This window comes from Lampetra planeri, chromosome 5 (genome assembly GCF_965212315.1).
Source record: "Lampetra planeri chromosome 5, kcLamPlan1.2.h2, whole genome shotgun sequence".
Taxonomy (NCBI): domain Eukaryota; kingdom Metazoa; phylum Chordata; class Hyperoartia; order Petromyzontiformes; family Petromyzontidae; genus Lampetra; species Lampetra planeri.
This window is the reverse complement of record NC_136111.1, coordinates 11,183,907-11,201,993: the sequence shown is the minus strand read 5'-3', so window position 1 is coordinate 11,201,993 and position 18,087 is coordinate 11,183,907. Positions and strand designations below refer to the sequence as shown.

General features: G+C 45.5%; 1 protein-coding gene across 2 annotated transcripts in view; it reads left to right on the top strand.

Annotated features, from left to right (window-relative positions):
* The window catches only part of LOC144718849 (uncharacterized), a 38,748-nt gene extending 21,113 nt beyond the window's left edge, over positions 1-17,635 (top strand). For both annotated transcript variants that reach the window (XM_078594420.1, XM_078594421.1), the window contains one exon: positions 14,376-17,635. In XM_078594420.1, the coding sequence (XP_078450546.1) occupies positions 14,907-16,247 (1,341 nt within the window). In that variant the 5' untranslated portion in view covers positions 14,376-14,906 and the 3' untranslated portion in view covers positions 16,248-17,635. The remainder of the gene's footprint in view (positions 1-14,375) is intronic.
* The last annotated feature ends 452 nt before the right edge of the window (positions 17,636-18,087 follow it).

The window sequence follows — 18,087 nt, the reverse complement described above, 5'->3', positions numbered from 1 at the left end:
TTTCTGTACGAATTTAACTTGAATACAAATTTTACATTTTTGCATATATATGCAAAGACATTTCTGACAGCCAGTAATTGACTGTGCGGCTGGATGGAGCTGTGGTTAGAGTGCTCAATTCAAAATCTTATGGACCTGAGCTCAAATCCCAGCCTAACATTAACTTAGCCCATTTGTTCCTGGGTCCATAAAATTCATACCCCTTTGTGGATCGTGAACAGTGATTGTACTGTTGATAGAGTGGGAATGTGTAGTTTCCACCACTGGTTCTGTTGCCATTGGAGAACTGCGTCCGTGTCATTGACATTTTTTTAGGTTTTGTAAGTGAAAATAGGTGGGGTCGTTGAATGGTGTCTCAAACTTTTTTTTGAACTTGTTCGATTAAGCTGAGAGGGGGGGGGCTGAGTTCGATACCCGGCTGATGGGTTCAGTGATGTCATCTTGCTCTATTTAAGACCAGAAGCCAGTGAATTGCTTCACTATTTTGGCAAATCGCCAATGATGCTGGATGTAATTACCAGCGAAACGTCGTACTCAAATTGTAAATGTTGTGGATTTACTCTCCAACACACCGGTGGGCTGAAGTAGTAACTAATTGGCGCGTTGTTTACGTGACAAACCTTACTGGCTGTGTCGGGTGGTGGAGGGTCACGACACATTTATACTTACGCGATCTAATACCAAAAACCTTGATTATGAGCTATCATTAGTGGCGAGTGATATCTGACCTCTCTCCTCCCACCCCTCCACTGAATCCTCCTTTGCCAACCCCGCACTCATGAGCAAGGTTTTATAAGTACCGTGTGGTCAATCAACTTCCGCGACTGATGCGATGTGAGGAGGCCATCATCCAGGGGTGGATTGACAAAGGGCTTAACATTTTTTTTCTAAAATGAGAAAGGTTATAGAAAATGGGCACACTATGGATTGTTACAGAAGCATAAAGAGTCGGCTGGAGTTGCTCAGCCAAAGTACATTGCTTGACAATGCGACGCTTATTATTTTATTCAATAACCCAGACATGCATGCACAATGTGTGGTGCTATGATACTGTATTATTATTGGTTTTAGAGCATGAATGGTGTTGCATTCAAAAGCTGCGACCTTTAAACACTTTCACAATCAACAAAAGAATGTACCGCAAAGGAATCAAAAGAGAAACGTGGGGTTTTCATTCTCATTGTTGAGCCCTTGGTACTGAACCTGTGCACATGCTCGTACAACAGCCCTGCCTGAACTGAAGACAATGTTTTTTTTCAAACAGAGTACAGCATTAACAATTAGAACAGTGGTTCTCAACCTTTTAGGTACGACAGCTCCCGGTCAAAACCAATGGTCCCTGTGCCCCCTACCTCCAACCCCCAAAATACTAAAGTCATCATGGAGACAATATAGTGGTCACAACGTCCACGGCTCTAGTCGACGAGGTATTAAATGTTGTGTATTTTGTTACCAAAACGTGGTGCTGACGTTCCCCTTGTGCAAATTAAAAAATTTATCCTGCACGGTATCCATTGCAAAGACTGCTAATCCCCCTGACAGGTTTTTACAATCCCTGGGGGTCTGCAACCAATGAGTTTGGAAATGCTGAATTAGGGGCAATGTTGCAAAAAATTGTACTGCAAGGTACATAATGCTAGTGATTTAGTATGTGTGCCAGTTGGTGTTATTAAATAAAACAATTATATCCAAGAAAACCCTTACTGAGTCTCATGACTCATTTCCAGCAGACTCCTGCATTGGCATGTTTGGCCAATGCCATCAATGAGTGATTGGCATTTGAAAACCGACTGGGGTATCCGGTGGAAAACAATCACGACTTTGAACAGATTGATTCAATCCACTTGCCATAATGCCATCTACTGGCCACCTTGCAGCCCAGCGGGTTTGTGAATTTTACAATTGTGTGTACGATCCACAAACCCTTGCCTTTCAGAGGGCTGGATAACAGGCGTGTGCCACCGTGCTCTGCACAAAAACACGTGCCTCTGAACACTGGCACGTAATGCCAGGCGCAGGTCCCTTGCTAATCTCTAGTTAGTGTGGCGTGCGTGTTTACCATAAAACTATAGCGCTGCTATAGTTCACATAACTTTAAAACAGAAGCGTTGTTTTTTCGTGCATTTGTGTTTTGGCAACCATTAACATTTGCCTATGGTTGTTTCGTGACAATAATGAAAAACTCCACATTTGCATCAACTTATATTACACAAAAATAATTACTGTATACTTCAAGATTACCGGTATTTAATTTGTCAATCCACTGCTGGATGATGGCCTCCCCATGTCATGTTGTTTGCAAGGGTCGATTGACCATACTTCACCATTTTGATCAGTGCGGGAAGGTGAAGGCTGGCACAGGGGCATACACAGGAACGGTTCCTAAATCACTTGCAACTGATGTGAGACGTGACGGGGAATCGAATCCAAGTCCCTTGGTTCATAATGCATTACGCGAATTGCTACCCACAGTAACACCCCTCTCCCCCATGCCCTCCGATGAGCACGGTTGGCTATGTACGGTGCGAAAGAATGGCCCTGTACACCAGAGAACACTCCATTGTAAGCCGAAGTGGAACCCAATTCACATCCCCATGCTGTGTTTTGGTGTAAACTTCGGTGCGAATCGGGCCACTGCCCCCACTTTGCGAGCAATCCCTGTGCAGGCTCGGGCTTCAAAACGATTGTTAAGTTCACGCGTTTTGAGTCTTGCGCAATGGTGATGAGCCTTATAAAACCTGTGTGGCTTTGTGAGCCAGGTCTCCATTGAAAAAGGGACTTTTGGTCCGAGCAGCCTCTTACCTATGTTTAAATAAAGCATATATTTGATCTTTAGCAAGTTCCCTGCTTATGGACAGGTCCACTGCTCAAGCCCCCCCCACTCCCCTTATATTATCCGATACACTCCCCGCTCTTCACCTTCCTTCAATAATACCACGTGTTATAGTTGTTGAGCAATAGTTGAGGTGGTATACACCGGCCTGTTAAAACTGTTTTTGTTAAGTAAACCCATCGGATGAGGCCTAACGTCATACCCAACCCTTGTTAATTTGTGCGCTGTGGCAATACAAAAGTAGTCGTTGCATGGCAAATTGGAAAATTGTCACTTGCTCACTTGAAATAGAACAGAAGCTTTCCCCACCTGTTTAGAGTTGACGACATCGCAACGCAGTAGATGTGGGAGACCTACATTGAGATTTTAATCACCGGAGCGTTTACCGAAAGTGAATGTATACCAATTTCTGTTTTTCACCTTGGCATTGTCTGGTGGTCAAAGAGAGTTTGGACAGCCGAGGAGGTGTTCAGGTGCCGTGTAATTTAGACGGCACAAGAACAGCTCAGTGGTGGCATCATTGCAGTTGGTCATGTGACGGACACAAATCTGGCGCGATTGGCTAGTTTAGCCAGGTAGCCCAGGGCGAAGTGCAACATGCGTCAGCTTTACACAAACGAGCCACAGTATAAATAATCGAAGGCCTCAAAGGTGCATACTGCTGTTGTACTCTGCCCCAGGGTTAATGTGTATCCCTTGTTCAGCTGTCATTTGCTGGTTGTGCCATGATCGGGCATACAGCAAAGCTTCATTACACTCGGCAAATATGATTTGCTGTTATATTCATGTCGAAATTAATGAAAGGTAAGCCGTTGTTGTTGTTGTTGTTGTCGTCGGCCTGTAATTTCCCAATGCTGGGCAAAGGTCTTTACCGTTTTCATTCCCGGCCATTCCTTCGTTGCCCTTGCCCAGCCGTGGTCTCCAAATTATTTTTGGATTTCATCGCGCCGCGCGTCTCCTCCTCCTCCTCTTCCTCCTGCGGCTATCTTGCCGTGGGTCACCGTGGCGGAGGAGACCCAACCCCACCCCCGCCCAGAACCATGGAAAGACAAAAAGCAGCTTTCACTTCCTCACAAATACAACTCCTCGATTTTTCCTTCCCCCCCCATCCACCTCTCACTAAAGTAAAACATTTGAGTGAAGTCGTAACGTTGATGTATGTTGATTGTGTGGTTTGTGGGAAGCCTTAATGGGTTATGTCTAAACACTCTTTTACACTCAAATAGCGAGTCAATGTGAAGTTAACAAGCGGGAATGCATCTCATTCGACTGCGTTCCCTTACGCGCACGTGCATTTCAAATGCCCTATAGCTGAAAGTACAGTTTCGTTTCGGGCCAAAGTGATATAGAGAGTGTGTGTGTGCGCCCTATCCTGTTGCAGTTTGGCTTGTAGTTTCTGATCTGTGTTTGGCTTGTGAAAAACCCCAACTCTGTCAGCAGGACTTGGGGGACAATTGATCTGTTTCTCTTTCTGAGAAGACCTGAAGCCGTTTACCGGTGTTACACGTTGAGCATAAGTAGAGGTTCACGCCCCCATAATTGAATGTAATTTCCCAAGAACAGATGGGCCCAAACCGCCCCCAAAGAAATGGACCGACAGTGACTGATGTGCCATTTTGTTATTGATGGGGGAGAAATAAACCACTGTACAACTCTCCCACCGTTATTTATTAGCTGGAAGCTAATTCTGTCAACTAAATATGAATTATGTTGAGTGACTCATTCTGTAACGGATACCGCTTTCCACTACACAAACATGAGGCTAGGTTATGATAAGAATTAATGGTTTATAAATAACAATTTAATAAAAGGTACTGCATGTCGCTATAAGGGTGAGTAGTGATTGGCGCACTGGGCTCGGAACTCCATCCACCTGAGTTCGATTCTGGGCCACAGCCAACATCAGAATCGGGTGGTATCTGAACCAGTGCTCAGCCCTTTCACCGACCTACACTGCTCAGCATGGTGAAGTATGGTTAACAACAAAAACAGCCACCATTCGCCACTAAGTGACGGTGACGTCACTATGGGGGCCTGTGCCAGGCCAGGTGCACTTTGAGGCCTCGTGAAGTGTCGAAGGCTTGCTGACAGGAGGTCACAGGGCAGTATGGTTAAACAACCCCCATGAGCAACATGGTGTGGTGAAATTTTCATTCGGCAGTAGACTGACAGAACTGTACATGCTTATTTACCGAGTACTGTATATAAATCATGTATTTCTATTAAGCCAATTGGTCAATATTTTTTATGAATAAATATTGTGCTAGCCATCACGATATGGAGGTTGAGGATTAATGGAGCAAGGGCCACACGCGCTATTCCAATCAAACCCACAGCAGGTTAAGAATTCCTCCTTTGTGAGGTCAACTTCTATTTACTGCACCCCAGTGCCCTTCAGATGTGACACGCATGGAATACAAAGAAGGGACACGTGCAGCTTTCATCGCTTTGCTGATAAGCATTATTCAACGCATCAGCACTCTTTGACTGGACATTTGTTCGCATGGCTCACTTGTTTTTCGTGTGGAGGGATAAAATGACGAGGAAATGTGAAATGTGAAACGTCAAGCAATGGCTGGCTGTTGGAGGCAAAGATGCTTGTTTTTTTTTTAAAGCGGGGCTTGATATCTCTTGGTTGAATAAGAGGCAAGAGGCACGGCTATCTGCAGCAGCAAGAATGCAAAAGGCTTCCTCTTTCTAAAAATTAACCTAAAAATACCACATGGAGAGGTGGTTTTTCTCCATGGCCCAAATACATTGAGACTTGCAATTTCACACTCGGTGCTGCGAGCTTTGAGATAAACGTCGACGCGTGAAACCCTGTGATGAGTCCGCTTCTGGATGAGAGCCCACCACCCACACAGTGCGAGTCATGGTGCTTTATCCATTCATGCCTCTCCATGCTGGTCAACGCGAGTCGTGGTAGGCAAGGAGCATAGTACAGTACAACTATGATTTTCTTCGGCACTGCCCCTCAACCAGTGCCGGACTAAGCTAGTGCGGGGCCTGTAGCATATGTTATTAAGGGGCCCTAAATAATAAAACACAAATATTCAAACACAAACTTTTAAAATTTCGATTTAAAGCTTTCGTGACTGCAGGGATTCATCTTCTTGGTTCTTTCGGTAAAGTCACGTAGAAGGGAAATAATAAAATAATAACATTTAAACATAAAACAATTATTATAAAAAAGTATTATTTCTCTTCTACGTGACTTTACCGAAAGAACCAAGAAGACGAACTTTTTACTTGCCTAGTAAAGTAATTGCATTTTTTCATTTGCCATACAGCCGGATAATATGACAAATCGCTAACCTTAAACACCCAGTCGTTCATAAAAGTTGAAGGCGGTATAGTACTATAGTAATAGAGCAAGTGCAGAATCACTGAACCGGAATTGATAGCTTGAAAGAATTCAGTGCGGGGCCCTTGAAAGTGCGGGCCCGTAGCATATGTCGCTACTTGTGGTACTAGGATAATCCGGCACTGCCCCCAACGTAGTCCCGCACCCGTTTTGCACATCTGTGGTCGTCCGTCCAAGTGCTGTCAAAACTCAACCCTGACGAGATCGGGTGTAGTCTGGGTGATCTGGTCGCAGCCTGAGATAAACACTGGTTGTTAAATGAACGACTGTTGCATGGCGCCACGTGGAGCAGTGCCCCTTAAATGATGCGGGAGATTTGAACAATTAGTCTCATCAAGGAAGTTGAGAATAGTTTTATCGAGCATAAAAACCGGCTGACCATGACCCAGTACTCCACACCTTCTCTTTCCCACACAGTGCCACTGAGAATGAGCATTGGGAGTGGAGGCCATTATTTTGTTTATTAGGGGTCAGTAGCTCAGGTAATAGAAGACTGGCTTCCCTCTTTTGTGCAATCAAAGGTGGACGTAGGTAATGGCTGTGAATGTACCACTTGGGCTTACCCAGCTGTCGAGGGATTACGTTCCTCACGGTTATGGAATGAGGAGCATGAGGAATTATTTCTCACTATACTACTTTTATTTTACCAGGTAAGTCACACTGAGCTATGTAGCTCGTTTTCAGAAAGCGATCTGGCCACAAATTATAGCCCAATGAAGTGGCTTATCGCGTGGCAATTTATAGCAGCCAAATTCTCTAAAGGGATGTTTCTAAATGTGGAGGGGGAAAAAATGGAGGACCCGGAGAAAAATCCACGCGACCACGGGGTGAACATGCAAACTATAAATATACAAGCATCAGGGTCGGGATCAAACCCACGACCTCCTGTATACCAGGTGAGGTAGTTAACATCTCGCCACCGTAGCACCCACCACTCACTGTTGGGTATTGAGGATGACTACTGATACATTTAAATAGATAGAGAAATATAAACCAATACTCATTTAGAGTCATTGGTCAATCCAGTGTTGTGCGAAGGCCTCCCAATATTACGTCGGTCATGGGAGTTGTTTGACCTGCTTTGCCATGCTGGTCAAAGGAAACCCAGGACCGGTTGTGATACCGCTCGTCACTCGTGATAGCCGTGGCCAGGAATTGAACTCGGATTTCTGGGTTCATAATGCAGTTCGTTAGCAAACACACCACTGCTCTATCCCCTATATAAATCAAAAATACTGTACTGTAGTAAATATCCGACAGTATAAATCTGTTCACGTTGACAAAGAAGGTTGACTCACAGTTTTAAGGTCGCTAGTTTAGGTTCTAGTTGGGGATCATTCCTGCTCAGTTGATGAAATTACTGTACCGCTTTGGGGCAGACTCAACGGTGGTAGTCCGACATAAATACTTTGCTCCTGCGATGGTAATGTGGAGTTTCATCCACTGGCTCATGCTGACAGTGCAAATATAGCAACACACCCAATGTCAGTTTGGGCATGGACACTTTTTGCAGTTTGGTTTTAATGCACACGTTTTTACTAAGTGAATCGTCTGGCGACGGTGTGCTGAAAAGAAGATGAAAAACATGAATGTAGAGAGTTGTGCATTTAAAATTGCGTGCTATAAATCAGCCTTTTTTTGTAAGTCTCTTTTAACTTGTGTAATGATCTCTACTATCCACCCCAGGTGTGTCGAATGTATCCCTTTAGAGCAGTGGCCAATTAGTTTCCTGAATAAATCAAAGATCCAACCACTGGCTCTAACCTATTGCACGTAATATGCATGCAAAATAATACAAATATAATTTGTACAGTAATGTTAACATTTTTTCTCCGTGCAACGTGCAAGAGTGTTTTTTGTAGGGAGTGATAGTAAGTGTGACTCTGAGGTGGTATGCAGGAAATTGTGGCGAGTGTGATGGTGAGATGCACAGGAAATGGCGATTAGTTCGATGGTGAGCTGGTGCATAGCATATGGTGGTGAGTGCGATGGTGAGCTGGTGCATAGCATATGGTGGTGAGTGCAATGGTGAGCTGGTGCATAGCATATGGTGGTGAGTGCGATGGTGAGCTGGTGCATAGCATATGGTGGTGAGTGCGATGGTGAGGTGGTGGAAAGGAGTGGTAGTGCAGTGGTCGGCGCACTGCGCTACGAATCCGGTGACCAGAGTTTGATTCCCACCGTACGGTCAACACCAGTGACGATTATCTGAACTGGTACTGGGCCTCCCCTCGGTCGACTCAGCCTCAATTGGCATGGTTAGCCTCGTACAGTGCGAAAAAGAAATTCAACATACATACAAATGAGTGCCTGGTGCGGTGTGTGTGCCGCGCTTCATAGGTGCTCGCTAACAGCACTTTCTCAAACAGTCTGTTAAGGCAATATGGGGGACCTTTGTCTTTGTCAGGTAGTGAGTGCGATGGTGAATTCGTTTGTCGGGAATAGTGGTGAGTGTGATTTGGTGTGTAGGGAATGGTGTTGATTGCAATGGTTAGGTGTTGTGTAAGATATTTAATGTTCATGTAAATTAGTATGTTCAAAAATCATGTAAAAAATTTGAAATACATATCACCTTTATGAATATATTCCTTAAGTTGGAGTGTTAATATATTTTGGTAGCTTTGGATGTCTTAATCTATTTAAATCGGGATTATTTATGAAAAGAAACGATCGCTGATCTAATTTGTATGATGTAATGTCCTGTGGTCCTGTAGATTGTGTTGCTTGGCTGTTTTTTGGAACCTGTGAGGTAGATAGGTGGGGGGGGGGGCTCTTTGTTGCTACGGTTACAAGATGGGGGTTTCTTGAAAAATGGGTCTGGTCTTGATTTCAGAGGCAAAATTCGACCTTTGCGAGGTCAAATGTTGTTTGCTCACGTGGACACCAGATTTTGGACCTGGATTTCCTTAATGTCAACCTTCAAGGTCACGTGCTGCAAGGCATCCAGACACGGCATGATCTTGCGCTCATTTCTTATATCAGCATCCAAAATGAGATGCGGGTTGGAGTTTTGAAGGTCATTTAAAATATATATTACCTTTTTTTTCATCCATGTAACATGCTCTATAGATTATGCTGCAGTCATGTGCGTCATCCATTGGGCGACTAGGATCTGTTTATCTCTTCATTCTGGTAAAGCAATTTGTGGGCAGACAGAGGAACAGACAACAAACGGTGTCAGAAGCACCTGTTCCAGTGTCTGTCTGGCTTTGGTGACAGCAGTATCTGACTGCTCACTGCACTCGCCGTCTGCACCCTGTGGTTCTGAATGCGTGAAGATGAGGAATTTAAATGGTTATGTTTCTCTGTTCTGTGGTCATGCAGCAGTGGTTGTGGTGCTGGCCCATTGGGGGCCCTAAATAGAAATGATGTTAGGGCCCCCTCCTTTGATTTTCTAAACTCCTAGTGAGATGACAGAAGGAGGTTTAGAGAAAATATAGGGATGTAATGAGATGACAGGAGAGATGCAAATAATACAAATGTAATGAAATGAGAGAGATGTAGGCAAGAGATAGAGATGAGGACAGATTAATTCGATTATGTTAATTTCGTTTTGTTAAGTTTGTTAGGATTTGAATTGGAGATTGGGACAAGCCGATTGCTTAATGAATCCAGGGCCTCCTGAGTTATTTGGAGCCCAAAGCTTTGGCTGGTTTTCTTTTTAGGAGGGCCACCACTTACGAATCGAGAGCAGAAGCTGACTATTGGCCAACTTACTCCACCCACAGTGTGCGCTGCTGTGGTGATGAATGTTGTGAAGATACAACATTCTGTATAGGAGAATATACAGATATTTTCTTTGGTACAGCAGCTGTGGCTTTAGCCAATCGAGGATAATAAAGCTCTGTTTTTACTTTAACATTCTCATATAAGTCGACGGGTAAGCAAATCTCTGACACAAGTCTGGCTTGATTTATATACCCGATATGAGGTGGTAAGAGCAGTATCCTTGTGGGAGAGATTAACGGAAGATAGGAAATAACTCCGTGACATTTAAAAACAACGAGCACGTTACAGAGCACAGTCTTGACTTATTTTGTCCCTCATTATTATTTCTACTACTACTACGTATTATTAACTTATTATTTTTACTACTACTACGTAATATTAGCTGGAGGAATTTTTGTAAACTGCGAGAGCATTTCGAATACAAAGCTGTGTAAGGCAGAATATCTGCCACAAAAACATGTGCCCACATGGGGATCTCTAGACCGCCGCAGGGGAGGGGGCTTGTATTATGCTCTGGGGGTACTTAATAGCAAATTAAAATTGCCCAGAATATATGGGGGAGGAGAACATCGCCGCACTGTTAGGAAACAATACATATATGGATTCCTTGGAGAAAACAAAAAAAACACCCCGCTTTATGTTTACACACAATTGTAAGTGTACCCGTAACAAATTGCAACAATTATGTAAGTTTAACGATCCACGTACTATTTACTTTGAAGTTGAGTAGAAGTCAGCTTTGGTCAATGGCTGAAGTTGCGCACAATAGTAGACTTTGAAGAGCTCGCAAAGGTCATCGCGACCTAAAGCTTTCAGCACTCGGGGTTAATCCTGGCCACCCTTGTATGACGCTTGTCTCCTGAGTGGCCAGTGACCCCAGACCCGGGGACAAGTCTAAACAAAAACCCAGAGCCAACGAACAAATAAAGTAAATTGCGCTTAGTTTTGGACCTTAGACACTGATGTCAAGCAGATTCCGGTGAAAACGTTTGAAATATATTTGTTTTGAATGAACACGGCGTAATAAGAGAGCGGAGTAGTAGATATATTTTTCTGGCTTGCTTGTCGCACGTAAAAAAATACCACACAATGTATTTCTTTCATTTGAGTGCATGGACGGACCGCCGTAGGGTTAGATCTCCGATGTGTTATAGAATTGCACGCGTCTTGTACGGCATGATGTCAGATGTTTTGCTTCACGTGCTGGCAGCTTGTCCATGGGGAAGCTTCTTCAGTAAAATCTCCCGGCAACTGGAGCCGAAACGTCGGACATTGGGCCGAACGAAACGCGGAAAAATCCGAAACCAACGACAGCTTCTCCGGCACAACCGCAAAAACCCGCACAGTGCCATCGGGGTTTTTGTTGGTCTAAATTTAACCAACAAGTCCACATCACTCCTGAGCCAAGCAAGCATTTCGTAAAGGCTTCACGCACTTTCCTATTCTGATGCAGACCACGGCCTGCAATCTGTCACTCTGACTGCCGCTGCGAATTCCTCCTAAGTATGTACTCCACTGTGTGGGCCGACCTTATCAATCTGCAGCTAAGAGAAGTGGGGGGGGGAGGATCTTTGGCTGGAGGCAGCTTCTCTGCCCCCACCACTTCCCCTGCCATCCCTACCCCCAGTACTTATTTTTGTGTAGTAAAAAAAACCGAATGAGATCCAGGCCACCGTAGCCACGTAGCCTTGCACGGTCACACAGTGTGCAGCAGGGTAGCGTGGTGAGCATGGGCCCTGGTGCAAGGAATAAAATGAGGCCACCTCTCCTAATTCACTTCTCTTCAAAGCCAAACACCTGGACCGCTGCAGCCTGTGGATGCCAGCTCAGTCGCAACACCTGCGCACTCGATAGCTACCCCACTGCCAGTGAGGATTGCGCACCTAAAGACGGTCACTGCATCGCGCACTTTTCAGGTGCGCTTCCGCGACCGTCTGGAACGGTCTTCCGATATTAGGAAGCCACCGGGGCTGGGAAGTTTTTAATCTAGATTGAAAGCTCATTTCTTTAGAGCTGCTTTTTGCGTTTAGTTTGTTGTCTTTCCCCCGCACCTCCGATTAGCATGGTTGGCTACGTACGGTGTGAACAAATTTCAACGTACATACCAACCTTCGCTCCTGTACACACCTGCAGGAGAATGTGAAGTCACATAGGTAAACTTCAGGAGCTGCTGTTAGTAAAAAAATGGGTATTGTACGTGTCATTGTGCATTATATTCTTGGTTCTTTCGGTAAAGTCACGTAGAAGGGAAATAATATTTTTTTTATTATTTTTTTTATTTTATTATTTCCCTTCTACGTGACTTTACCGAAAGAACCAAGAATATGAATCCCTGCAGTCACGAAAGCTTTAGATCAAAATCTATTGTGCATTGTTTGAAACTTTAAATTGCAGAGAAGAATCTGGAGAGCTTGATGGGAGGGTAACCGCACTGAGCGAACCACAATCCTACACTATCCCCATGTGATCCCTATCATGGTGTTCGTTGTCCCGGTGCGGTTAGTTCAGAGGCTTGAGGGACATGTGGTGAGATCCCATCTCGCCGGAAAGAAAAATTTGTTCTGGGCAGAGGGTCTGCCAATTGGTTTTGCTGCCTGTCAGTTTTACGATTCCCTCTCTTGGTACGGCATTCAGAATGAGGCTCCGCGGCATAACACAGACGGGCTAAGATTAATGTAGACTGTACAACGCCGTCAAAAAAAAACGAGCCTAGCAAGTGCTGCGAAATGCACGGTAAAATATTTTATACTTCAATATATAGAAGCTTGGTTTGTCGTAGAATGCTCAGCACAAGCACACACATTATCAACACATTAACGTGGCATGAATAATTAAGAACGCTCTTGGCTTGAAATATTTCCCTACATAAACTAAAACTTTAAGCACAATGTATACTATTTTCGGTAGAATGCTTTGGAGCTAGAATATAGGAAAATAATGTACCCAATATATAAACAGACTACGTGTATGAGCGTTGGCACAGCTCTCTGAACATTTCAAACGGTCTCGTCCCACTTTACATTACATTGTTAAATTACACGAGGGAATATGGGCATATAGTTGAGTGCCACGATAGAGAAAGCAGCCTGCACGCTTCCCTATTGTCATGTAATGACCGCATTAACTCCTCCAAGGCACACATGGAGGGGGCACGCTTGTTAGTTCCATCCCCCTCCCTGAAAGTTCAAGCATTCAAATCGAATGCCACCGTGAAAAGAATGAGAATGGGGCAAACTGTAATCGATTTGACGTTTTTACATTTTTTGCGTCCCTTCCCACGGGTCATAGAACAGAAGCACTGTAGTCGATTTGCTGAAACGATATTTTTTATTTACATTTGTTAACATTTCTGTGTCTTTCTCTGCTCCGATGAAAATAGGTCCCAAAAGCGTGCTACTCCCTATTTTCAGTGGACGAATATTCAGTATTATTATATATTAAGTACTACTGCAGTCCAGTGGGGGTGGAGAGAGAGGGAGGGGCTTTTGTTTCTCGCAGCACAAGACATTGATCACTGGGGGCCTTTGTGTTACAACAATGCGAAACAAATGGGACCGCAGCTTATTGCGCTAATTCAGTTTACGTTGGGGAAGATTCAAAACCGACGCCAAGCGGTTGCGCAAGCATTTGCGGTTAACTTTCACAGCAGCGCGAAATCAATGACAGCAGTGTAATGTTGCGAATAGTTCTAATAGTGGGGAAATGCAGCATTAGTGTGTTTTGGCCAGTATTTATTTGATTAACTAGCATTCCACGCGATGTTCGTACCATTATCGGAGAGAAGCGCATGTGCGTTTAATCCTCTGCAATGGACGCTTACGAACACTTTGAAAGTGAAACTTTGAAGAATGCGTGCATTAATGAGCTGCTAGGAACATCAAAGGCGGTTGCATCTTCCAACACCCAGAGGTGCGCGTTTGTCGCCTGCAACTTTAAGTGCCGCCTGCAACTTTAAGTGCCGCATACTTTCCCACCGTTCATTCATTGGCGCTTTCATTTCCACTCGTTCTCACGTTGACGCTTAAACGAAATCAAACGCCGCTGACTTATGCCAGCCACGCCAAAAGCCCTGCGCGTTAGAACTCACGTGATCGCGCGTTTCTTCTCGTCCCGCAACGTGGATTATTTGTGCGTAATGAGGTGAATAAGCTAAGATAAGACATATTAGCCCCTGCCCCTCTTGGGTTTAATGAGCGCGCAGTCCTTGCCATTGTAAAACAAAAAAAACCCGTTGATGGGGGTGGATGATTAGGTTGGGCTCCCAGGCAAAGGGGATGGGGGGGGGTTAAGTGCTTATCTGTGCCCCAGGCAAAGCATCTTTTCCAGGCCCCTCCCAGCAGTAGAGGGAGGGGTGGGTGTGTGTGGTGTGTGTGGGGGTACTCTGATGTCACAAACCTGCTCGGCTTATTAAGCCTGCGCACTCTCTCTCTCTGTTTTGTCCTCCCACAGAGTTTGGAGAGAAGCGGAGTGAGTCCCTGGCCCAGCAGTGCCGTGCCGTTGCTGACACCAGACACCCGGGTTCGTCGTCGTCGTGTGACAGTAGAGGAGCCAGGGTCTGGTTTCTGAGCCAGCGTCTGGTTTCTTCTGAGCGGAGAGAGAAGTTGTTTTTAACTGCCCCAGCTGACAATCCGGAGTTTGGACCTGTCTGCTGCGCTGGAGGAATGCAACATGTGCTAAACGAAAGTTAGTTTTAAACTTCTTCTTCTTCTTTGACGAATGCACACGAAGGTATTTATTATGAAACTACTAACAGATATTGATTGTAGATTCAAGATCAACAATACATATTTGCCTGCTCTGCATTGAGAAGAAATCAAACTTGGAAAAGTTGTGGACTTTTTTGTTGTTGTTTAGAAAGTGCCAAAGTTTTTAAAGTTGAACCCCCCCCCCACCAAAGATCAAACAGAGTTTTATCGCTGAAGATTCCACACACTGCAACGCTCGAAAAGGATACAATTTGAAAGCTGCAACCGTCTTTCAATGAAAGAAATGCACACAGAAGTGTTTCAGCTGGAACAGCCTGAGAACCAGTTGATGGTGCCGTCACTTCTGCCCGTGCGCATTCTCAACAAGGGACCCGAGTATTTCCGCCAGCAGAATGAGTTCTCCAACTGCGGCGGTCTCAGCGCTCGGGAGCGACTCGCAGCCGACAAGTACAAGTACGTGAAGAGCTGCAACGACGCGCCACTGAGTCCCACATCCGATGCCAAACCGGTCCTGTCTGCCAACAGCTGCGCGCTGAACTGTGACAACAACAACACCACCACCTCGCAAGCAGGATGCAACGGGCTGGTCAGCCTGAACAATGCTCGCAATGACTGGGAGAACTCGCCGCGGTCCACCGCCACGCTCCACCGGAGCGGCTCCAAGCGCCAGCAGCCGAGACCCGACTCGCTGCTCATTTACCGCCGCCGCAACAACGAAGAATTGACCATCGTCAAGGACTCGAGCGAAACGGTTGACGGTGGTGGTGGTGGCGGTGGCGGTGGCAGCGGTGGCCGCGGCAAAAACGGGAACAGAAACGGTGGCGGTGGTGCCGCCACGAGCTTTCTGCGACGCTTGCTGCAGGCTGCGCACATGAAGGAGAGACTCAGCCCAAGCAACAGCAGCGCCGAGATCCAGGCGGGCAACTCCGGCGGCAACAACGACGAGGACCAGCGCAGCAGCTCCTCGCCATCCACTTCGCCTCCGTTGAGCCCGACTTCTGAGGCTCCCAAAAGGACCTTGAGCCCGGTGACGATCCACGCAAGTTCAGAAGATGACGACAACCGACCCAAGAGCCCCAACAGTTCCAGCGGTGGGCATCTCCAAGACGAGCCGTCCCCGTGTTACCCTCGTCCTGATTTGGTGGATGAGCTGGGCAGCGTCATCCGCAAGCTGGAGCGCTCGCCACGGCGCGTAACATCCCCGGCGGCGCGACTCCCTCCCGGCACGAAGAGCCGAGCGATTTACCGCTCCAAGTCGGACCTCACGGCCCGCTACACCCGCTCGGCCTCCGACAACGAGCGCTTCTTCAACTTCTGCGGGCTTGAGGCTGAGGATATCGAGGCATTCACGGAGGAGCGAATGTCCTGGGCCAGCCCGGACGGGAGCCACCGCGGCTCGTTCCACTTTCGCAGCGTGAGCATGGTGGAGCTGGAGGAGCCCGACGCGGAGGAGATGTCTCGACGGAGCGAGAAAGACCCCAACGAGGACGACGAGGAGGACGACGGCTCCGCCAACTTGCCCACCACCTCCGTGTCGATCATTGAGCGCAACGCCCGTGTCATCAAGTGGATTTACGCCTGCAGACGAGCCCTCGGAGCGTTGAAAAAAGACTGATTTTTTTAGCGACAAAAACTGGTTCGGCTTTTCGGAGTTTTATTTTCTTCTCCTGCCACCTGCATACCTGTCTGCCGGAAACGTTTTTGTTTGTTGTTTCAAGAATGTGTAATTTATTTTTCCATTTTCTGCTACTTTTGCTGCCAACTGAGACTATAAGGACATTACAAGTGATTATCATTTGGAGCGTGATGCATGTGTGGATTGCCCTGCTTCTGAACTACCTTCCTACGTGCAGGACCACAGTTTTAGGCTTAGACTCTCAATATGCTACTTTGAGTAATTAAGAGCACTTTTGATGAATGGCATTTTCAAGTAGTTAGTAATTAATGTCTTCAAGTATTAAATAATGTGTTATGTATGGAAAAAAGTGTCGATTTATGTTCCTTTTTTTTTATTTGGCCCAGACTGAAGTGTTATTTTTACGTGACCGTTCATAAAAACAAGAGTTGCGTGACATGGTATAACCTAGCATTCAACAGTGGTCATATAGTAGTTGTGTGTGTGTGTGTGAAGAAATTCTCCTTTAGATAAAACACATATTATAACCTATTCAAATGTAAGCAACAAAAAAACTATCTTGAACATGTTTAAAAATCGTCGAATCCTTGGTTGCCGTTCGTCTCAACGTACTGCATTGCAGTAGGGCTACCACGTGACACTGGAGGTAAAAAAAAGCAAGTCCGGGCAAATTTCAAATGTTATATCGTGTAATTTATTATGCAACAAATTTTATTTTTTGTGACATACAAAATATATATTTGACCAAGAGTTTATGAAATATTTAACTTTGATTTCTATTTGCTTGATTGTTGAAGCTGAGTTTCAGTATGTGGATAGCCATGCTCAGCGTTTTTCGTCTTGACCCCTCGTATGAAACGGAGCATTGGGCCAGTCATTGGGTCACAAACGCGATCGCAGCGCGTGCGTGTGTGGCCGTCACTGTAGCTGTGTGCCGCTGAGGAGATGTCGACGTCTGTGTACACACACATTGTGCTGTTAGTAGGCAACCAGACCGTGGCTTCCTCAAGTGTGTGTGTGTACATTTGCCGACGTCCTTTGACAAATCCGGGTCATTTGAGTTGCATTGCGTGGCCGTGTTTCCGAGAGAGGGAAAGAGATGCCAGTGCAACTACAGCCCCCACCAGCCCCCTGCCTTTTAATCGCTGATGTGTGTTAACGGTCAAATGCAGCTATGCCTTATAGCGAGGCACCATACAGGCACAATAGATGCAATGCATTTAAGGCTGATTATTGTCACCACTACCATTCATTCCAGGCGAAGTGACTTGAAAATGCTGCTTTTTTTGGGGTTAACCTAATTACTGTGTGTACAGCTGCGCTTTTTAAATGTATAAAGGATGAAACAATAAAAGTTATGTCTCGTACATGTGTACAATGATTTTCTGTTTATAGAGCTATGGTGAGTTGGATTAACGAAATGTGGACACGTTTGTTAGGTTGTGTAGATTTCTTTTCACAGACAAATTGTTAGATAGATTCTCACGGATAAGGCAGTGCTAATTAAAATATGTTAACTAATATGTTCTAGGGGAATGTGTGGCTTGGGTGTAACTGTATGCAAGTCTGTAGCTAGCTCGGGTGAAGGACAGACTTGTTTTGTGGCTATATATGGGCTCCGTGCCACGGACGTTCCTCAATCTGTAACGAAGAAGGGACATTTCTCAACATATTTTCTGTTTGCAAAATAGACGTTTCAATGGCTGACGGTACTTGAGGAAGGTGCAAACACGGTGATGTATGAATGTCACTCATCCAAATATTCGGTTCACGTTGTCTTCCGTAGTCGTGAGTCCACCATCCGAGGTGAAGCGATGAA